The sequence below is a fragment of the Heterodontus francisci genome, chromosome 37, assembly GCF_036365525.1.
Source record: "Heterodontus francisci isolate sHetFra1 chromosome 37, sHetFra1.hap1, whole genome shotgun sequence".
Lineage (NCBI taxonomy): Eukaryota > Metazoa > Chordata > Chondrichthyes > Heterodontiformes > Heterodontidae > Heterodontus > Heterodontus francisci.
The window spans coordinates 30,073,928-30,097,889 of record NC_090407.1 but is presented as its reverse complement, the minus strand read 5'-3'; the positions used below and the strand labels follow the sequence as shown (position 1 = coordinate 30,097,889).

Below are 23,962 nucleotides of genomic sequence, written 5' to 3'. Positions count from 1 at the left end.
GCTGCTTTCCAATTATAAGGCAAAGAAACCAGCACAAACAGGTTTTCTTAGGTTTAAAGAAAAAAGGTTGAAATTTATTAAACTTAAACTCTAATTCGGTTAACGCCTACGGATACACAACGCGCCCCACACTAGCATGCATACTCGATACCCATATGCAGATAGAGACAAAACAGAGCAGAAGACATAAAGTGGAAAAGTTTGAGGCAATCTCTGATGAGGGTTGCTGTTACGGGTCTTCGAACTCACTGTAGAGTCCTTGATTGTAGGATCCTGTTCCAAGGGCTGCCAGACACTTGGCCAGAAGACATTTGCATAGCAATAGGGACAAGAGAGGTTACTTCCCTTATCCACTAAACCCACAATGGACTTTGAGCACCAGACATTGAATGCAGGGAAGCACATTCCAGATTCTGCTAAAATGATACAATCCACAGAGCCAAGACGTGGTCAGACCAGCTAGTCACATGACTAACCTGCTTGAAAACCTGTGTTTTTCTGAATTGTACAAACAGTTTGAACTGAGAGTGTCTGTTTGCTCCTGGACTGAAAAGACCTCTCCTGGCTGGCTCGCCACAGACTCTCCTCGCTGATCCAAGTTCTTTCTCAATACAGTGTTATGACCAGGTGAGAAAGGGGTCTCGAGTTCCCTCTCAGCCTTCACCTGGTCTTACCGAAACAGGATTTTAATTTTAAACACACCATGTTTTTAGCTCCCCCTTGGTGAAGCCTTGTTCAACACTTTCCTAATATAAGGCAAAGAAACCAGCACAAACAGGCTTTCTTAGGTTTAAAGAAGAAAAGTGAAATTTTATTAAACTTAAACTCTAATTCGGTTAACGCCTATGAATACACAACACACCCACGCTAGCATACATACGTGATACACGCATGCAATTAGAGACAGAAAAGAACAGAAGAAAAATAAAGAGAAAAAGTTTGAGGCACTATCTAAAGAGTTGTTGTTATGGTTCTTGGAGCGCACTGTAGAGTCCTTGATTGTAGGTAGATCTTGCTTTTCGTTGGGGCCCAGTATTCTTCTTAAACAGTGTGCACTGTAGGAGAGTTTTCTCTCTTGGGGTTCGTGTGTCTTCAGTGGATTTGGAGTTCCGTGAGAAAAAGATGGGAGCAGACAGGAGAGGCTGTGGTGAGCCAACCAGGAGAGGTCTTTTCAGTCCAGGAGCAAACAGACACTCTCAGTTCAAACCATTTGTACGATTCAGAAAAACCCAGGTTGCCAAGCAGGTTAGTCATGTGACTAGCTGGTCTGACCACGAATTGGCTCTGTGGATTGTATCATCTTACAGGGCCTGGAATGCGCTTCCCTGCCTTCAAAGTCTGGTGCTCAAAGTCCATTGTGGGTTCAATGGATAAGGGAAGTAACCTCTCTTGTCCCTATTAGTATGCAAATATCTTCCAGCCAAGCGTCTGACAGCCCTTGTAACAGGCCTTCTCTTCTTCCCAGCAACAATTTGAAATTTAATGTCCATATGGCGTAATTAATATGCCTCATTCTTGGCAGGTGAGGGTCTAGCATGACAACAGGGAAACCAGGTAGACTTTTAAAACAACGATCGAGGATAAATACAAACCTGGCAGAGCTCTGACCTGTGCAATTCTTTTTAATCTGCACAATGTGACATTTAACTATGTTTACACAAGCTGTGGGTTGACCATTCAAATCTTCCAGAAACTCCATAGCCCCAGAGCCATCCCCAGCTGCTCACTCATGGTGAACCAGACAATGTACATTCTTGATATTTTGACACTGAGCTGTGCTGCAAGCCCCATATGTCATCAAATCTAATTTCACCACCAGAACTTCATCCACCTCCATTCTTTGAACTTCAAGGTGGACTTCTCCAGGGTTCTTCTCCCTGTTTTTTTTAACTGTACCCACCATAAACCCTAACCCATCCAAGACTCTGCTGCATGTCCTATCCAGTACTAAGTCCTGCTTACCCATCCCTTTCATCCTCACTGACCTTCCCAATCTGCAGCGCATTGATTTCAAAGTGCTTCCATGACCTCACCCAGCCCTAACTTAGCAACTTCTAGCAGCTCTAAACCTCAGCTCACACAGCTCACTCTGACTCTGAACTTCTCACCTTCTCTTTGATCCATCATCAGTGACAGAGCACTCAAACATCATTCCCCTGCTCCTGGAACTCTCTCTGTACATCTTTCTGCTCCTTTACCTATCTTCCAACTAAAGGCCGGCTTGGATCTGCAAATGAAACCCGACCCGATCCCAACAGAACCATATCTGACCCCGAGCCCGACCCGGCCCAAGTCCTTCCATTTTTTTCCCGCGCCCGACCCCATCAGTTAACCTACGTTCCATTTTTCACTTTGTTGCTTATCTGCACAAGCTTAAAATAACTAACAAAACCACCTTTCAAGTCCAAAAAGTACATTAACATTGGAGCCACTTACCGGAGGTGGTAATAGAATGTGTCAGACCCGGCCCGACCCAACCCGAGCCCGAATGCCGGACCCGGAAGTACAACCTGACCCAACCTAACCCGACCCAAACCCAACACATGTCATCTGGTCCCGTTGGATTCGGGTCAGGTAGCCAGCTTTTACTTCCAACCTTCAAAAGCCTTCACAAAACCAATCTCCTCAACCATGTCTTGGTCACCTCGGTTAACTCTAAGGTTTACTTGGCATCTGTACTCCCTTCCCCCTTGAAAACTGTAGTATAAGGGTCTGAAAGGGTTAATCTTGAATGAGTTTAAAGAATACTGCCCACCATGATGATGTGAGAGATCATGTGGGAGACACTCGAGAACAGATACGACGTGCCTTTTGAAGGAGTCACAAAGGCTTGTGTGGAGTGTTGTTATGAAATAAATATTGATGTTTAAATTCTACAGTCTAAAGAACCTTTTTGGTTAGACTCAATACGGTGGCAGCATACAGAACCAAACATATAACCAAAACATTTTGCTGCATTATAGGTTCTATATAACTGTGTTGTAATTGCAGTTGATTGGTGAATGTTGGTTGAGGTTCATGATGGCTTGTGGGTATAGGCGATTGTGGTCATGGGTGGTTTGTGGTTGCTCAGTGGAGAAGTTTAGAAACTAAATTCATGATGCAATTTGGTTTGTGCAGACATCTGTTAAAATAAAACAAAAACTCTCAGCAGCTCAATTGGCAAACGGACTGCCCTACAGTCCAGCAAAGTCTTCGACTCAATCCTGGGTCTACACTGAATTAGCTAATCTCTGGAATTAGGGATGCCACAATTGACCTCAGTACCTCTGGGCAAGGAAAAAGGAGGTTAAAAAAAAAAAATCCAGCAGGGCTCCTGCTTTGAATTGTTGTCCAGTCGCCATGGCTGGGCAAAGCATTATTCCACCCCATCCTCAGTAAAACAGCCCATGTTCACTTTCTAGGTCTTGGCTTACACATGAAGAATTCCACTTGGGATAGTTGCTGGAGGACTGTCAGTACCTGTGGAACTCTGTCCTGCCAAGGAGTTGGTGTCTTCAGGAGAGAAAACACAAAGAGATTTCACCCAGAGTTCCTCTAGCTGACTGATGTGCAGCAGTGCCAATGGCTGGCTGTAGGCCTCCCTCTCACACCTGGGGAGCCTCATTTTTTGGCAGCTCACCTGGCTGAATGTCCTGGAACAAGGATTTCCAAATGGTGTACTGCAGGGGGCCCATGTACTTTGAGGTTGGAAAGTCTTCATACGTTAAATTGGTTTCATGGATCTTTCCCTTTAACCTGGAAGAGAAATCTCATCTTAGCGCACAGAAAATTAATACCATCAACAAGAGGGTACCAAGCCATTCATAACCCAACAGAGTTCAAAGAACTGCTTCTCAGTTTCTAATAATTATCATCACTCTATATCTATCAAACCATAGCGAGGTGTTGTTGGCCACAGATTTGGTCAAGCATCACCAGTTCCCTTGCGTATAGATGTACATGTTCACAATATTGCAGAATCCACTTAAGTAACTTACTAGCTTTGACCAAATAATAATGAAATGTTAGTAGCTCCTTTGGTGGCTCAGCTCACTAAGTGTAACACCCGTGTTATACTGAGCCAAGCAATCATTGATGAAGAAAGGGAGGGAAAAACAAATTACTAAATAAACTGAACTGGATGCAGTCGAAACAGGTCGCTTCAGACACTAGTTTACACCAATCAGAATAAACTCAGAGCTCTGGCCCATGCGCCTGATGGGCATGACAGACGGTTCAATGAACACCTAGCGGAAGGCTGTCCCAGTATCACCCAACAGTCACAACCCCCTCCCACGTCCTTAAAATAGCACCACACAAATGAAGGCACTAACTTTAGAATATGCAACCGAGAAAGCTGTGGATAAAACAAGGCAACTTAGGTACAGACGACTCCATCAAGAAAATCCTGTCAACATAGAGTCACAGCTCCCTAATTTAATAAATGTTGGAGGGCCAGTCTGGTTAGCTGGCCCAATGGATTACCAACACACTGTATAAGCGAAGCAAAAGTGAATGAGACAGCCAGGACAACCAAATTTCCATTTCCTTTAAGTGGGAGGTTTGAAATATTATCAGTGCTGATCTCCACTTCTATTGCCACTAGCCAGGAGTGTCTGAAGACAATGATTGTGGTAGTATGGAAAGCACTATGTGCGGTCCCTCAGGCCTCCTGTTCCCCTGACCCCCAAGTCTCACTGGCTAGCGTCTACTGCTCGTAATACAGTCAATTTTATGTGCTTTTTTTAATTAACCATTAATTTGAATCAAGCAATGTAAAGCACACAGCAAAGTGGGAAATGTTCTGCTAAAACTATGACTGAGGTGACTTTGAATTCGGAGGAGTAGATGGCATTGAATATCAACAAATGCTGACAGGGTCTAAAAGGGACTCAGCAGTAGAACTGGGACAACTGAAGGAGCAGAAAGTATCTCCCTCAAAGATGAGACGTTGTGGGGGGCGGGGGCTGGGTACAGCATCTCGGTGGACTGTATCTGGAGGAGGGTAGGTTGCCTCTGAACTGGAGTGGTGGCTTGAAAGTGAGAAAGTGACCTTGGGATAACTTTTAGGGAGGTCATTGTCTGTTGAAAATCAAGATATCACTGAAGATTAAAAATATTCAGTTATAACCCAATGGATTAAAATGCAGTGGGATGCACAATTTAAAAGCAAAATTCAATATCTTCCAGCTAAGCAGGTCTTTGGGATCCCTTAGAAATGCACCACCAATTTTGCAGCTGAAATATGTGGATTTCCTGCCTCCTGACTTTCACGTAATGTTTCTTTCCCTCTCAGGTACAAGTGAAGGAATATTGTGCATACCAACAGCTTAAGTTACTAAACCCTTGCTACTACTTCATGTCATAGGATAATTATGATAGCCATTCTCCACTTGTCAGTTTTTGGGGGCTTTTTGGAGGCTGTTTGCTAGTTTTCTGGGTTGGTGTATATGGGGTTCTCCCAGCATCCATAGAGGTTCTATTAAAATGGAACGATTGCCCCGATTCTACTTGTAGGGTAATCTCCACTCTTCGTTTAGTAACTGTCCACAGTAAAATTAGGAACAAACTGCATAGGGAATCACTAGTGCAGTGCAATGCAGCAGTCCTGGGAATGTCTCTCAAGCAGGAAATTGGTTGGGAATGTGGTCCTCAACAAAAAGTCAGTGAAGCAGGATGTGCAAACTCTTTTACTGGACCTATTTAGCACACGGATCCCATATAACATGTGCCCTACCTCTCCAGAGTAATGTTGATTCCTTCGAGAAAGAGCAACTTGTCTGCCTCATGAAGCTTCTCCTGCAGGATCTGCATCCCCTCCTGCACCTCACGCAGTTGGTGGCTGTAGCGCTGAATCTTCTGCTCAATGTCATTCAGGGTACGGGCTGTGTCAGTCTCCAACTCTTCCAGCATCGACTTTTGCTTCTCCTTCAGGAAACGATGCAGGCGGTCAAAGGCTTCTGCAATGGTTGCTCGAAGACTCTTTGCAGAAGACTGGGCAAGATAAAAAGCAGAAGATAAATCTAAATTTAAAAAAAGACAGCAAAGCTGCGATCGAACACTTTCACACTCACCAGCCTAGAATGTGCAGGCAATCTCATATTACCATAATTGGAGTGGTCCTTCGGGGACGAGTCAGCATTATTTCTGCCGGCTGATTATCCCAAATGCTATCCCTCTCAAAGCTGTTATCACAGTGGACTATCTGGTAGAGTTAAAGAAGATGGATGCTAAAAGAAGCTATACCTACCATTAAAAGTCAATCTAAATGGCCCAAATTGCCAGCTTGCTAACACAGCCACAGAATAGGGACAGGTGTGGGCCTGAATCCTGCTCCACACAATTGACAATCTCAACAGCAGGAGATGCCAAGTAAAGCCTGTCATCTCTTCCAGCTTGTGGGTGGGGGGGGGGAGGGGGGTGGAATTGAAAACAACAATCAGTAAGGGTCCCTAGAATTCCCTAGCAACCAGCTGCAGGAGGCATCTGCAACAGCCCTCGGTCTGCCTCTCACTGCAGGATGCCAGGAAAGTCAAGCAAAGAAACAAACTTTCTGGGGCTACCCATGGTGAAGATATTACACACACAGTGAGCTGGAAGAACAACAGAACCTCCCGAAGAAATTAAGCTGAAAGCACAATGTGTAGGAATCCACCTACAAAGTCCTGCCTCAGCAAGAGGTGGACAGCAGTTAAACCAAAACAGCTCAAACTTCACTTGGCGCATGTAGAAATCTGATATCTTAGCTCCTCCAATGGTTGGGTACTACAGTCAGTGTATGTATGAGTGAGTCATAGACACCTGGAAGTCCTGACTTTAATCCCTGGTCTGTACTGAGTCAGCTAATTTCTATTGGAGCACTATAATTGGCCCCAGTACACCTAGGTTAGAGAGTAGGGGGGAAATCACCCAAGGATCCTGCTTCTAGTCACTATGCAGTGATTCCAAATGTACAGTACATGTTGCAGACTTTGGTTGAGGAGATGATTGGGTTCAGTTGTGATTAGCCTGCGGTCGTTAACTAAAAATGACTGGCCATTTGGATGAGGTAATGGAGGGCATCGGCCACTCATTAAACTGTGTGCCAGCACCTTCAGGAAGGAAGTAACTTGGGAGATCAGGAAAATACACACACACAAATCAGATTCTATAATAATTAACCCGTTCCCTGTACCCCACCCCTCCCTCTGTGCAAACTGGTAAATAAGAACCTACTCACCATGCTATTCCAATTACCATAGTCTAACTCTACCTTTTTACTGATAAATGTTTTGAATTAAACATACTGCACAGTAGGTGGCACTAACTCAGATTTCTGTCCATAAGATAACCATTTCCCCATTCCCACATTTTCCCTGATCTTTTCATGAAAGCTCTGAATCATCAAAACATAGGAAAATGCGAGGGGCCATTCAATTAGATCATGGCTGATTGTATCTCAACTCCAAATACCCGCCTTTGTTGCACATGCCTGATGCCTATCAAAAATCTAACAAATCATGCTGGGATCCATGGACACTAGCAACCTTGCACTACTTCATTCTTCATGTGGAAGGTTGGTCAGTTATTATAGACAAGCCCTTGTGACTATGCGGAGACACTGGCCCCTCTATCCGCTGGGGTGGGGTTTTGGTGCGGTGGGGGGAGTCCTGGTTTTCCCAAATGCTGCGGAGCTTTAATTCCGTGGTGTGTATGTTTTGTTTTAAAAACAGATTCCCCACTCAGGAGCCAGCCTGACTGGCCAACATGGCTGCCAGGGGAGGTGGTGGAAGCAGATACGATAGCGACGTTTAAGAGACATCTTGACAAATATATGAATAGGAAGGGAATAGAGGGATATGGGCCCCGGAAGTGCAGAAGGTTTTAGTTTAGGCAGGCATCAAGATTGGCGCAGGCTTGGAGGGCCAAATGGCCTGTTCCTGTGCTGTACTGTTCTTTGTTCTTTGTTTGAAATCCTGCAGCACAAGGCCCAAACCAACAGCAGCTAAGTTTAGAGGTTATAAAAACAAAAAATGCTGGAAATAATCAGCAGGTCAGGCAGCATCTGTGGAGAGAGAAGCAGAGTTAACGTTTCAGGTCAGTGACCTTTCATCAGAACTGGCAAAGGTTAGAAATGTAATAAGTTTTCAGCAAATAAAGTGGGGGTGGGGCAAGAGATAACAAAAGGGAAGGTCAGATAGGACAGAGGGTCACAGAGAATAACTGACCAGAAGGTCATGGAGCAAAGGCAAATGGTATGTTAATGGTGTGCTGAAAGACAAAGCGTTAGTGTAGAGAGGGTGTTAATGGACAGAAAAATGAACAGCCTTGGCCCAAAGCACAAACATGAAAAAAAAGTGGGCAGGCACATGGTTAAAAAAAATGAAACAAACTAAAATAAAACAAAAAGAAAAAAGAAAAAATAACTACAAATAAAAAGTGGGGCCCGTCATGCTCTGAAATTATTGAACTCAATGTTCAGCCTGGCAGGCTGTAGCATCCTAATTGGTAAATGAGATGCTGTTCCTCGAGCTTGCGTTGATATTCACTGGAACACTGCAGCTAGCCCAGGACAGAGATGTGAGCATGAGAGCAGGGGGGTGTGTTGAAATGGCAAGCAACCGGAAGTTCGGGGGTCATGCTTTCGGACTGAGCAGAGGTGTTCTGCAAAGCAGTCACCCAATCCGCGTTTGGTCTCCCCAATGTAGAGGAGACTGCATTATGAACAGCGAGTACAGTATACTACATTGAAAGAAATACAAGTAAATCGCTGCTTCACCCGGAAGGAGTGTTTGGGGCCTTGAATGGTGAGGAGAGAGGAAGTAAATGGGCAGGTATTACACCTCCTGCAATTGCATGGGAAGGTGCCGTGGGAAGGAGAAGAGGTGTTGGGAGTAATGGAGGAGTGGATCAGGGTGTCATGGAGGGAACGATCCCTTCAGAATGCTGACAGAGGAGGGGAGGGGAAGATGCGTTTGGTAGTGGCATCACGCTGGAGGTGGTGGAAATGGGGGAGTATGATCCTTTGGATGTGGAGGCTGGTGGGGTGGAAAGTGAGGACAAGGGGAACCCTGTCGCAGTTCTAGGAGGGAGGGGAAGGGGTGACAGTAGAGGTGCAGGAAATGGGCCGGACACGGTTGAGGGCCCTGTCAACCACAGTTGGGGGGAAACCTCGGTTGAGCAAAGAATGAAGACATATCAGAAGCACTGTTGTGGAAGGTTGCATCATTAGAGAAGATGTGTCGGAGATGGAGAAACTGGGAGAATGGAATGGTCCTTACAGGAGGCAGGGTGTGAAGAAGTGTAGTCGAGGTAGCATTTCCAGCATCTGCAGTATTTTGCTTTTATTTAAATTTAGAGGTTGTTCAGTGATTGGTTTTGGTGGGGGAGGGGCAGAGAGGTGGGGTTGTTTACAGATTTGCTTGTTGGGCTGCAAGGAAATAGTCCTGCTCTTCATGACCCACAGGAAATAAAAAAATGCCCTTAGCTGCTGGATGCAGCCCTCTGGCCTCCTTTTACCTGCTGGGTGTCCCGAGGTCCAGAAACACAGCCAACATGGGTTAAACATAGAACCTTTTTAAAAAGGTTTCAATGACCAAGCTGCCTGTGATAGTGGACTGGTTGCCCACTGCACCCACCCCCACACCCCTTCTGCCTCTGTTAAAGCCTGAAGTGGGTGGGTTCAAGCTGGGTGGGGATCTTGTTTCAGATTTTTAACATTTTAACCTGCATCCTGACCCAAGCCTATCCATTTTTGGGAGGTTAAAATCATCCCACACAATGGATCTTCGCCTGAATGTAGCTGTGCAAGTTTCAACAGGTCAGAACACACACACAAACACACAATGTTACAAAGTTACCTGTTACCCATCAAGGCTTTAGGCTGCAGCATCCTAGAAATACTAAGAGGTTAGGATGAAAAGAATAGCAGCTCAGTGCCATGAAGACTAGGAAGATCCCAGATTTGATCCCTGGTCTGTGCTGCATTAGTTGATCTCAACAGGGGTGTCTGTAGGGGGCACTACAGTCAGTGTCAGCATCCCTTGGGCTATCAAGGGAGTACAAGCCAACGTTTCCACTCCTGATCGTTATGCAGTGATCCCTGCTGGACATCACATGAAGACAGGAGAGGATCAGGTTCAGTTGTGATCCTACCCACCAACATTTGGATGCCTTGCCTTTGCTCAATATGCCTGGGCCCAGGCACAAAGAACAACCACTTGGGTGAGGTATCAGATGGGAGCCAGTGTCTGTGGAACGGCACCCAAAGCAGAGTCACACCTTCAAAAGAGGAGCTTGCATGAAGGTGCACCTTCAGTAACACATTTTACAGAGAGCCACACAGTACAGTCTACATATGAGCATATAATGAATGGAGTGAGGGAACCAATCTGGCCAAGCATAGAGTAATATATATGAGATAAGGATAATTAAAACCCTGGCTCAAATAATTACTCTCTCACTGGAGGAACAGTCACTGAAGAACCTTCTCAGTATTTAAATATTTTTCTGAATACTTTTATTCACCTACCTTCTCCAGAAGGTTCTCCTTCTTGCTGATCTCTGGTTCTAAAGATGCTGGGAGCCATCTGAGACCTCACCTAATTCTACACATGTGAGCCTGAAACAGGGAGTGTTGACAGGCAACTTGACTACATGAGGAATCACAGAGAAACCAGATTGTCTCCTCACCCAAAATCTACACACGTGCGCTTTCCAGCAAGGGTCACTCGAACATAAATCAAGTGTAGAAAGCCTGGTCAAATTCCTCCTCTTTAGTCCAGAATGCGAAGGTCAATTGTAGAACTCCAGCCACCAACCTGACAAAGATAAAGCAACCTAGCATGGAGCAAGGGCTGAATCCAGGACCTCTTGGTCAAATTCATCAACTGAGCCACTCAGGAGCTGCAAATACTTCTTCAAAATAGAGCTTTCTTTAAAGATAACTTAAGAAAAACACAATATATTAAACACTTGCAATAGCCATTTTTGACATCAATCTTGAAAATGGTTATGGCAGAATGCCGAAGTCCCTTGGTCCCTACCTCTTCTCCATGTGTCTATATTCAATATGAGTCTCTGGTACCTATCCCTTACACCAGGCACCATAATTCTGATGAGTGAAAGAGATCTTTCACTTGTTCTTTACAGTGGGTAAAGTTCTTTACCTGAGGGATGTTACACTGTCTTTCAAATGAGAAGTCAAATTAAGTCTGCCCTTTCAAATGGATGTTAAAAATACTGTGAATCATATTCGAAGAAGTGGAGGGAATTCTCTCGGTGTCCTGGCCAACATTCATCCCTCTAGCAGCAAACAATAAAACATCAACTGCTCATTCATCTCAGATCAACTGTTAAAAGAAATGCATGCATCATATACCTCCTTTCATGACCTCAGGACATTCCAAAGAGCTATCCAGCTAATGCAGTACTTTTGAAGTATACTCACTGATGTAATTGTTGAAATGCACAGCAAGGTTCCACAAAGCAATGAGATAATGACCAGAAAATCTTTTTTTTTGTGATGTTAGTTGAGGGTTAAATGATGATCAAGACAGCAGGCAGAACTCCTCCTGCGAAACAGTCCTTTATGTCCATCTGAGAGGACAGAGATGGTCTCGGTTTAATGTCTCATCTGAAAGGCGGCACCTCCGACAGTGTGATACCCTGTGCCTCACTGGAGCATCAGCCTAGATTTTGTGCTCTGAAGTGGGCCTTAGACCCGCAACCTTTTAATTCAGAAGTAATTTTGCAACCACTGAGCCATGGCTGACACTTCGTTAAGCATATCAAAGAATGTGTGTCAAAGACAGGTAAATGAAACTGAAGAACAGATCAGCCATGATCAAATTGAGTGGCTGAACAGGCTTCAGGGGCTGAAGGGCTTCCTCCTGTTCCTATCATTTGCTGTTTGCAGGATTTTGTGAGCATAATTCGGCTGCCAAACTTGCCTGCAAACCAGCAATGACTATCCATCATAAAAAGTAATTAATCGGGTGTGAAATGCTTTGCGATGTCTTGAGCACGTAATAAAGGTGCTGTATAAATACAAGGTCCTTCTTTACATCAAATGAGTTTACAAGGCAGTCCATACTAAATTCTGCAATAAATTGCCAGCTGCAGTGAGAGGCAGGTTGTGGTTGGAATTGTCATGCTGGCACACTAGAGGCTCAGAGCTTCAGGAGAGGACAGGAGAAAATTGGAAGTGGAAATGTATTCTTTCAGGTTTACCTTTGTCTCTGAGAGCTGCCGTTTCAGTAGCTGTAGGGCCTTCGCGTGTCCATGCTCGCTGTCCTGCAAAACCTCATATTGATCCTTCAACTCCCTCTGCAAGTAAAAAATATAAATAAGTTTGATTGACAGACAGGTAGTATTATCAGGGGAAGCTGGTTTGGGAGTTTCTGACCCCAACAGTACGATGCAAATTAAAACAAATGCAGCTGAAGTGACAGGAGCCCATCCTCCACCCACCACCTCCCCTAGTGAAACCTCAACTCTTCAAGTTAAGAAATTGCTCTGGGCCTCCTATTCAGTCGTTGACTTATTAGCTTTTGAAGGTCATAGAGAGAGCTGTTTAACATAGAATATTCCGGAATTTGATAGCTACGCTGAAACGTGCGTACGACAGATCATTAGATAAAGCAGCAAAGACAATCAGCTGTGAAATGCAATTAGAAGCTATGTAAGCAGCAGCAATCGCACTGGGGAGGACAAGGCAGATGTTAACCAGTCAAACGTTGCTGAGTGGCAGGCAGCAGTGTAAGGAATGCCAGGTTTGCTGGCCGGGTGCCTTGTTGGAAAGGGTCAGGGAAAGGAGTGGCACCATAAAGTGAGCCTCCCTCTTCCAAACTACCTAGAAAAGCAGACATGGAAGGAAGTGACTGAAAGGGCGAATGCAGTGACCAGCACCCAAAAGGAGCTAGAAAAACATCAGGGAAAAAACACTAGTCCTTAGGACACTGGTTAAGGTAAACTAGCTGCTTTGCTACATGGCAAACACCAGCCTAAATGCAAATGCTAAAATCAAATTCTATGCTAACAGTTTAATCACTTAATGCTGAACAACATTAAGCAGGGAGACCAGTTTACCTAGATGCAATCCTGCCATGACAGGGCCAAGTCTAGATATGCTTTCACTGCGGACATGCAAGATGTGTGCTTACCATTACAAAGTGCAAGTTGGCACAGCAACAGTTCTTAAAAGGGCTTCACACAGGGAATACGTATCTTCATTTCATATCATGCAGTATGATATAGATACTTGTATATATGTAGCACCTTTCATGACCTCAGGACGTTCCAAAGCACTTTACAGCCAGTGAGGTACTTTGGAAGTGTAGTGATTGTTGTTATATAGGAAACTCGGCAACCAATTTGCACACAGCAAGTTCCCACAAACAGTAACAAGATAATGACCAGATCATTTGTTTTAGTGTTGTTGGTTGAGGGAGAAATATGGACCAGAACATTGGGGAGAGCTCCCCTATTCTTCTTGGGATCTTTTATGTCCATCTGAAAGGGCAGAAGGAGCCTCAATTTAACATCTAATCCAAAAGATGGCGCCTCCAATAGCACAGCGCTCCCTCAGTACTGCACTGGAGTATCAGCCTAGATTTTGTGCTGAAGTCTTTGGAATGTGTATCCTCATTTTGTATCATGCAGTATGCTCCTGCTGTATGACATTGGCACTGGTTCTACATAGTTTCAATGCCTTTCTTATTCTGCTGATTTCAGGACAAGATGAAATCTGATTGGCATTACCAAACATGAAACAGGAGGTGATCCATAGCAATTTAAGTCATTAACTTCTTTCAAAGAAGCTGAGGTATCATCAAAGGATTAAGGGAGAGTGTAACTTGAAGTTTATCCCCTGTGCTCAGAGCTAGTATCATACATAAATTCATGTCCTACTGACTAACTTTCTCAGCGAACTGGTAGAGTCTCGCCCAAAGGAAACAGTTCTTAAAAGATGATTACTTGAAACAGCATTTTGACATTTTGTTCAATCCTGCTTTCGTAGGACTGGAAGAACAGAATACAGCCACAGATGCTGACCCCAAGCACCATCACAACACCCTGTGCCACCATCACGTTTTCTGTCAAGCACCAGCATAGCTACACAGACACTGGAGATTCCGCATGGGGAAGCTGAGGAGGTATCACACAGAGTGCTTCATGGGGAATAGGCAAGGAGCAACAGTGGTGGTGGCTGCTCAAGGTTCCTGCTTTGGCTGCAGCCCCTGGGGGCTTCTGACCTCACAGCGTCTACTTAAAGACAGGAGGCTACGCGCTGAGTAAAAGCATCTACATTTGTTTGTGTACAATACACTGCAAGGTTGGGCTGGTGTCATTGAAGAGTCCACAACCCATATGTGCGCATTCATGGATGAACAGTTGTCAGCCCCGCAGTCTTCAATGGGGCAAGATGGCAATTCCAGTCACATCTGAAACAGCCCTCAATTGTGTAGGTCCTGGGCACAATCCGTCAAGAATTATCACACTGCTGCTATAGTGGCATACGGTTCCTATATTAATAATGCTGCCTCTGTTGGCTTTAACATGCTGCCAAAAAAATCAGATAGAGCCAATCTTGAGGCAGAAAATCACAGATTTCATATCTGCCCAAAGGTCTGCTGTCAGGCAGATCGATGGGCAAATCAGTGCCCAGCAGCAAAGACATCCCCTGGAGTCGGAATGCTTCAGAAGCTGCCACTCGATGTAATCTCACATCCAGCCCATCAAGCATCCCTCTGCACAAGTCAGTAAGTGTGACAGGAAGTAAGCTGGACCAACCAGTCACGAGACCTGACATGGCTGATTCAGTCACCGGGACGTCGCAGTGGACAGCACAGGGACACACCACGAGACGTGTGGTCACCCAAATTGCGGAGGCAGGCAATCGAACCATACAGCCAGCAGGTAAAGCTTCTCCTTCCACAGGGCAATCACTTAGAAGCAGCAGAAGGTTAGACCCCATGTCAAACACAGACCAAAAGCACAAAAAAACACAAAAGGTCCAGAAATTGGTTTGAGCTTCATGTTGAGTATTTATAGTTGTTGAGGGTAATACAGGTCCCCAACAAAAGAAAGGAACAGATGGTATTTAACCAATTGTGCAGGAAAGTGGAGAAGATAATGGTTTGGAGTCTTACTTTGCAGTTGTAATTAGTCAGGCTTAAGAAGTGTGTCACTCTGACATTTACTGGAATGCATTGAGTCCATGCCTGGTACAGCAGCCTCTCCAAATACATTGCTAGATTGGTTGCTAATTCCTCACTGCCACCTTCAACCTCTTGCTCTGCCATGGCTTTGCCATCCTGCCCTTTGGTGCTGCCTGGTGAGAAGTTATGGAGCACATAGGCGCCGGCAATTATTCGTAAACCCTTAGGGTGGGGGTGTGTTGCACTCCATATCACCTCCTAATTGCTCAAGACAGATGCACTCTGCTTTAAGATCCTAATATAGATGCGCCTGTGCCTGTAGAGGGAGTGGAGCACTGGCTGCAATCCCCAAAACGTACAATACAGTGTAGGTTTCTTCTGCAGCGTACAGCATCTCACCTTCCAGTCAAGTAAACAACTGCAGTCTTTGTGGCAACACTAATTGAATATAAGGCCCCGTAATGTTGCTGTTGGACTTCAGTGTAACCCATCTAGTATCCCAACAGCAACAAGGAGTGCGCAAAGTAACCTAAGCAATGGTGGAGGGGGGACTAGGAAGGAATAGAGGGATATGTTGATGGGGTTAGATAGAGAAGGGCGGGAAGAGGCTTGTGCGGAAAATAAACTCAAGGACCTATTGGGCCAAATGGCCTATTTTATGCTGTAAATACTATGGAAAGCCAGCATGAACTGGGAGGAGAAGGGGAAGAAGAGTGCTGTTTACTACCATAATGCACATCCCACAGTGCTACAGTGAACAAGATAAACCTCTCCTGCAGCAGTTTGGCAGCAGGTGAGAAATGGGCAGGATGGACACATCAAACACCATTCCCAAAATTACTGCTCGGTATCTCACCAAAAGTGCTGGAGTTAAGCCTTATATCTCTGTTTGGCAGTGAGGGAATCCCTGTTGCATACAAGCCAATCTAGAAAATTGAAGGAGCTGACCAACAACTTCGAAAAGCTTACAATCTGAGAAAAAAGCCTTGCATTTGAAAAGCAAGCCTGAATATAGATCTGTAACAATGAAAGCAAAGTGGAAATGAGCTTAACACAACTTAAGCAGGAACTATACTGACATTCTATCACTAATACAGTGAAGGATTGTGGCACAGTGGGGTGTGTCTTCATTTCTTGCAAGGAAAACACAAGTCTGTGGATGTGAACTTTGTTTTTAAACTCAAATTGTTAATTTTTAAAAAGACAACATTGTCAGTGATGTAGAGGCATTGTTTTTCCTTCTTATTCACAATAGAAGTTTGCTCTCACACCACTACCACCAACACCACCACAGCCCCCACCCCTCCCCCATCCTGGTTGTTCTGGCACTCTTCTCCCTCCCCCTCAGGTCACATTGACACTCCTCACCTTTCTTCTATGATGTTGGCACTCTTCCCCTCCCTCAGGCCATGGAGCACTCTCCTCCCCTTCCCATTTCATGATGGCATTCTCCCTGCCATTCCTGGTTTCCACCAGACGCTGCATCTGCTCCATGGGGATGCAATTCTGTTGCGTGCTGTGGGTGCAAATTCCTGATGCCACAAAACAATCACGAAAAATTCCCACCCAGAGCATTCAACACAGTTTCATTCCCTTGAGCAGGAGCATCATGACAGGAGCCAAGAAAAGCAGAGATTTTCATCTGCGAAAGCAGAGCAGACAATGGCTCCAAAACACATACTGCCTGACTGTAGCTTGGACGTATTAAATATATCACGCAGCCCAAGAGTGTGGCTTTGAACCACAGTGAGTATATAGGATACACATTACTGTAATATAATCATGACACAGTGTACGTACACAGCCAATCCTCCCAACTCCCACTTACAGCTGGATGCTGTAGTGCTGTCACTGGGAGATGGTAAGGTTAGCATTCGGAAAAGATAAGATTAGAAGGAATCATCCTTTCTGGTCCAGCAAGGGGTTAGCTTAATTCTGGAGAGCGTGGATTAAACTAAATATTTTCAGACAATGCTCGTTTTTTTAAAAACCCATTAACAATTAGAGATTTTTTAAACACATTCTTTACCCCTCACACACAGAATGAAACGATAACGGCCGAAAGAATCAGCTGCACAGCATCCACTTTTCAGATGCCAAATGTTCTCCTAAGCCTCCAGTAAGGCAGGCAAGAAGAACATGCCCATTCCAAGCCAGAAGTGTGCCACCTGCCATCTTGATAAAGGCACAAAAATGGGCATGCTTACACCCAAAACAGGAGTTCGGCCCTTTCTATATACAAATAATGAGGCCTAATGCCTATTGAAGTCCTCACTGAAAGAGTGCAGTGGCACCCACTGTGGCCAGTTGGTTAAAGATCTCAAACAGGTTTATTACAGCTAACTGTACAGTACAGAGAAAACTACTTACAGAGCCTTACTTTGGGTGTTACAGTTACAGAGTGACTCTGACTTTGCGTCACATGACTGCATCCTGGTACTTAACTTATTAGCATACTAATCTTAAAGGGACATTACTCTTAAAGGGAATCATACAACAGATTACAAAAAGGATAGAGGTGGAGTGTGGTGGGAAAGGTAGCAAGGTGTAGAAGTTTAGGGAAGGAATGTACCAGACTATTGGTATGGTTGCTACAATTTTGACCCATTCCTCCAGTTTTTCGATATCCAGCATCCCCTGATGGAAAGGACATTTGTGGATGTCAGTAAGGACAGATATGCACTTGATGACCCCCAGTGAATGAACAGCCTGCTCCTACTCACTGTCTAGGCTCGCACATAAAGAATGGTTACTCAAGTGCAGAACTAGAGAGTAGCCAGCACCCATGGAACTAGCTCGAAAGAATATGAAGTGTCTTGCACTGAAAATCACAATGTTCAGGCAACGTGGAGACAGCCCACACTTTCCTTCCCAATAATGGAGTTGGTAACTGTACAGTCCAGTGTGGGATTAAACCAGACAGACCACAGATAGCCCAGGTTCAATCCTCAGTCTGCCCCAGTTAAAGGTGGAGCAACAACCTTATAGAAAAAGCAGAAGGACCTGACAGGCAACACAGTGACATATTCTGAGACAAATCATGTTGCTGTGTGTCACTGTTGCCAAATCCAATATGCCCAGGAACATTCAAACAGCAACAATTCTTGTTTAACAGTAGTGCAGCAGGTTAAAATATTCCAATAACAAGATCTTGGCAGGGAGAGAGCGTGACATCGAAAAAAAATAAAGTTACTAACCAATTCTTGAAATTTGGCAGCACCCTTTCCTTGTATACTTTTTTTTTTTTAAAAAGACTGGTTAGAGCTGAATGTTCACTCAGCTCATTGCTTATTTAAACAGTACACCTCCAAAAACACACAATGAGAGAATTATTCCAGCTCAACAAACACCTGCTTCTGGTGTGCAAGCAGGGCTTAAGAGGAGGAAATACAGTCACTCAAGTCATTTTCTTGGGGTTGGAATTGAGACGTGACTGGAATTTGTGTTACATTTTTTTTTAGAGCTTTTTTTTGATATGCTTCCCTTCACTTCTCATGGTTTTCACTAATGTTCGAGTACAGTTCTGTAGGTTACCATCTGATAATTCATTCAAGAGGCCTTTCTTTACATGGGAACCTAAATAGTGGGGCCTCAGCAGGCTCCTCGATTGTGGGTTGACTCAGATCTGATCCCCAACTGCATTCATTCTGGCAAGGAACACTGGATAGCAACCAGGAGTGGGAACAATAATGCATATTTCCTCTTTTAACCTAGAAGTGCCAGAGCCAATTTGAGCAGGCCAGCAACATCAATTAAGCTAGCAATTGAACCTGGGAACCTTCCAGGTCTATATGGTTCAGCTCCTTTTGTTCCTTCCAAGATCCAAATGTATCCCACTCATTTTTCCTCCTTCTGGCATCCTCACTGTGGTGCAATCAAAATTGATTGTGCCTCATTCTTTTCCAGCATCATCAAACTGTGACATTCCTTACCTCCCTCAACCTCTCCTCCTCCTCACAATCTGCATGCTCTTAAATCCATGAATGGTGCCAATGAAGGACAAACTTTGCTTTATGCACAGTATTAACTTGAGACCCCTAGAATCTATAGCACGTCAGCTTTCTAGGACTATCTCAAGACATCAACATAAAATCTTAGCATAATTTGATGCTGATTTTTTTTTAAATTTCTTCTTCTGATGATTTCCTTGCTGCAGTACAGTCCATGGACACTCTGGTATCTCACCTGATCAGTCATCATTCCTGTGTCTGTCTTGATAAGTGTCAGCATAGTATGCATCATGGGAAGGTAACACAGCCAAACGCCTTCTAGCCCTCCCACAATGTTTACACCCATACTTGCAGCATGGGGAGGGTGGGGGTAGTGGTGCAGGGGTCAGTGTATAGCAATTAAGAGGACCCTGGAAAAACTTCCATTCCTTCACCCAGAGGCACTGCTGTCAGAACAGCAGCTAGCTGAGATAATCTAAGTCAGCACACCTGAGGGATCTTCCTCAATTGTGATTCCAAATCTGAGCTATTGGAAGAACAGGTAGGAAGGGAGGGCTGCGGGGAGGGGGTGGAAATTACATACGGCAAGGAGAAAAGTATTTTTCTGAGAGACTACTCGCAAAAGTTGTTTATGGTCCATGATCTACATCTCTCTCAATTACTAAAAAGCAACACATAGCTTTGTAAATGGACAGATTTATACTTTAAACCCAAATAGAGGCAGGGAAAAGGAGTCATACTTGCACATTTTTATGAATACTGGCAGATCTCCCAAGGTGTTACAGTAAATCAAATAATACAATGTATTATTCTGCTGCTAAGGTGGAGCTGAATCTTTTTTTTAAGGTGACAGTCAAACTCATGCTAAGTAAACACTGGGTGAGTTAATTCAAAGGTTAATTGTTGTTCAGACATGGAGATCATAACTTTGGCTTTGATTAGGGGGACAGGAGTTAAGGAGCTGTAGATATTGTGGCTCTGGTATTTTCTTTTCCAGCAGAACTTTTCTCAACATTCAAAGTGGCCGCCAAGCACTCTGCCTAGGTTAAGTTAATCTCCATGCAGTTAACCAGTGCCATGTACAAGTGTGATGCCAGAGTGTAACACAAGTTTGACATTTACCTGACAGGAAGTTCACACAGACACACAGTATACAACTATATGGATAGACAGACAGACAGAGATCATATCCTCCCACACTAGTACATCAATTCAGTGCTACGTTGGAACGCTCACCAATATTTCACCCTTACATAAGAGCAGGAGTAGACATTTGTCCCTTTGGGTCTGCTCTGCCATTCAATGCAATCACGGCTGATCTTCCACCTCAACTCTACCTTCCCGCACCATCTGCATATCCCTTAATTCCCCTTAGCATTCAAAAATCTATCAATCTGTCCTGAATAAACACAACAACTGTGCATGATTAATAACATCACAAACTCTACACTAATATAAGTTATGGATAATTTTCAAAACATAGATCTTTCTTCAATACGGATATAACTGCTCCCAAATTCCAGGGGCTTTTACCAATACCCTGCTGTAATACTGACGGGGGCTTGTGGGTTACCTCCATTTCTGATAGCTTCTGATTTAACTTGTAAGGGGAGAGCACTCCCAACGTGGAGTTCCTGTTACTAACTGGAATTGGAACCCAGTGTTTCAGTGGTGGCTGGTGTGTTGAAAGACATGATATATACCAGCCTCCACAAGGACAACTCTGGGAGCAGGCCACATGGATATGGGGTCTGGACTCCTGAAAAAGACACCTTTTCCAAAAAAATTAATTCCTGGATCAACCTTCACACTTGAGGGCCAATCAGAGCTGTGGCCATGGTTGTGGAGGGTCTTGGGAAATTTTCATCTCTCCTGCCTCCCCCCATCCTGTCCCCCCCCACAAAGTTTGGACAGTTCCCTGGTGCTTGGGGCAGGCAAGTGCCAAAGTAACATCCCAAGTGGCACTTCCACCCGCTGATTCCACGTAAATGAGGTGCCCTCCCACTGACTCTACAAATTCACCACTATTGGAATTTCATGGCCAACATTACTGGGAACTGCCATTTCCCATCAGTTTATTTTTAGGAAGGTTTGAAACTGGTCCAAAATTTAACACTAGCCCAGAGAGTCCTGCACACTCCAGAATCACAGGCTGGCTTTTTTTCCCCAAAATACACCTTATTCATAAAAATCTGTAAAAAATACATGACAAAACAGTTCAAAACAGCACCAAGTTGACATTCCAAAAAGTGCAAAGGAAATCAGTTTTCTTCAATACAGGAGTGAGTTGCCTCACAACCCTTCCATTCCATTTTACCTGACATGTACATTTTACAGCAAAACCATATTTGGTGTACACAGCCCGAGGGGTTTCCCAAGGGTCCAGCCCCTCAGTTCACTTTGGTGGGAGGACCTTACACTGTGGCCTTTCCCCATTGAGCCTTTGCGGTGGCTGCGCCAAGCTTTAGTGCATTCCTCAGCACGTAGTCCTGGACCTTGGAATGTGCCAGTCTGCAACATTCGGTCGTGGACAACTCTTTGCGCTGGAAGACCAGCAAGTTACGGCAGACCAAAGAGCATCTTTCACCGAATTGATTGTCCTCCAGCAGCAGTTGATGTTTATCTTGGTGTGCGTCCCTGGGAACAGCCCGTAGAGCACAAACTCCTGTGTTACAGAGCTGCTTGGGCTGAACCTCGACAAAAACCACTGCATCTCTTTCCACACCTGCTTTGCAAAGACACATTCCAGAAGGAGGTGGGCAACCGTCTCTTCCCCACCGCAGCCACCTCAAGGGCAGCGTGTGGAGGGGGCGAGACTCCAGGTGTGCAGGAAGGATCTGATGGGGAGAGCCCTTCTCACCACCAGCCAAGCTAAGTCTTGGTGCTTGTTTGAAAGTTCTGGTGATGAGGCATTCTGCCAAATGACTTTGGCAGTCTGCTCAGGGAGCCATCTGACAGGCAGAATCACAGGCAGGCGTCAGAGGCATGATCGGAGGCGAGAGGGCCGGAAAATTAGCATCAGAGGCCGGTTTACCACCTGTTCCCGCCTCCGGCCCTTTTTGATAGTGGCAGGTTCGGGGGATTGATGGCTACGTGCTTGCAAGCAGCGGGTAGCCTATTAAGGCAATTAAAGGACCTATTAAGGCCAATGTTCTGAGGCTGAGTGGAATTTGCTGAGAGACTGAGAGAGAAACAGGCCAGGTCTCTAGTCACTCACTCTGCACACACAGCTTCAGGCTATTTGAATTTGCATAATGTCAATTTTGCAGGAGTTTCTGTTTGCAAGTGTTACAGTTGGGTCGATTAGACTATCCTTCCAGTGCTGCCCTTGGTATTCGCCTGTGTTGCCTATATGGTCATCCAGACATCTAACCACTACTTTAGGAATTTATCTCATCTTCTCCCCTACTACCTTGGCCTATCACTTTGATTTCTCAATAAGAAGCAGAAAGACTAAATTTATGGAATACACACAGCAATTTGTTGCCATTTTAACACTCCGTATTCCAAGCAGCAGACACGACGCAAACAAGATTAGAAGCCAAAAGTCTGCAGCAAGAGTTACTTTGTTTCAGGCTGCCTTGCACATGCATTGCCTCCTCCCAGTGCCAAAATCCAACTTTGATCAAAATGGTATTGAAGTTCTTTGGAGACGCAAATGCCCTCAAGCGTTTTCTGTGCACCAGAACTGTAAGAGTTTGGAATTAATTAGAGATCCTTTGAGCTTTCTCCCCCGACTTTAAATTGAAGGCTAAGAGCAGCGGGGTTTAAAAAACATAAATCATTACACTACTCTCCAATGAGAGAATTACGAGAGAAGGAGAAAGGTTAAAAAGGACAAAGGAGAGAAGACTACATTAATAGCACAGACTCTTTTTTTTGACATGCTGGAGAGAGCCAGGCAAATTTCCTCAGATCTGGAGGTGCAGCAGGAAATTATCCAAAAAGGAGAGAGAGTTTGAGGGATTGTAACAAATGTAGACGAGTTAAATAATTACATTTCTGAATTTGTAGTCTGATTCACAACTAGAAAGAAGAGGAATAGCATCCTCAATAGCTGAGTAAATGGGCTGCTATTTAGTAAAACTGAGCCAGGCAGACCTTGGGGAAGGTCCCTGGCCCAATTGGGGGTCTGTGGCGAATTAGCTGACAGAACCATTACAATTGCCCTGGGGAAGGAAAAACAAAGTAGCCAGGGCCTTATTCCATATCACTATTCAATGATCTCGCTCCACCCTGCCCCACTGCAATGTGCATATATGTGGGAGATCAGTGAGGATATAATTGGTTTTGACTATGATGCTGTCAAAGCTTGAATACTGTTAGAAGATTACCATCCAGGATTACACACGGAAGATTCACACATAGAAGGTGCCAAGAGGGCATCTTCACCTGTGGAACATTACCTCAGGATGATTCAGTGCCATCGGGAGAATAAAAAAACAAAAGGACAAAACAAATTGAAGGTCAATTTGCTCTCAGCCTCTGAGATATAAACAGGTCACAGAGTTGGCACCAATTCCTATTGTTCAATCATTCTAAAGACAAATCCTCAGGTCCAGTACACCGTATGTCTTTGTTCTATTTATTATTCCCTCTGATTTTCCTCCTTTCTCTCCTTCGATTCCTGGCAGGGTACGATTCAATTGGCTCTTCTTGGATACCTTATTCAAGGGCCACTCTTCATATGTCAGTAGACTATTCCACCATGGTAGACAGGATAAGTGACCCTGCTCTTGTCTTCAGCAGTCACTTGTACACATCCACTCTCCAGAAGAGGTCATTGAGCAGTGGGAATTCCAGCAGATTTATTTTTAAAACCTCTCTCTCTGGTCCACAGGATGCTAGATCCTGGATCCTGGATGCAGAATGCTGAGTACTGCCCTAGCC

General features: G+C 44.6%; 1 protein-coding gene across 2 annotated transcripts in view; it reads right to left on the bottom strand.

Moving 5' to 3' along the window:
* trim62.1 (tripartite motif containing 62, tandem duplicate 1) overlaps positions 1-23,962 on the bottom strand; it is an 82,541-nt gene that overhangs the window by 9,156 nt on the left and 49,423 nt on the right. For both annotated transcript variants that reach the window (XM_068017468.1, XM_068017467.1), the window contains exons 2-4: positions 12,193-12,288; positions 5,720-5,976; positions 3,623-3,738 (exon numbers count right to left, since the gene is read on the bottom strand). In XM_068017468.1, the coding sequence (XP_067873569.1) occupies positions 3,623-3,738; positions 5,720-5,976; positions 12,193-12,288 (469 nt within the window). The remainder of the gene's footprint in view (positions 1-3,622; positions 3,739-5,719; positions 5,977-12,192; positions 12,289-23,962) is intronic.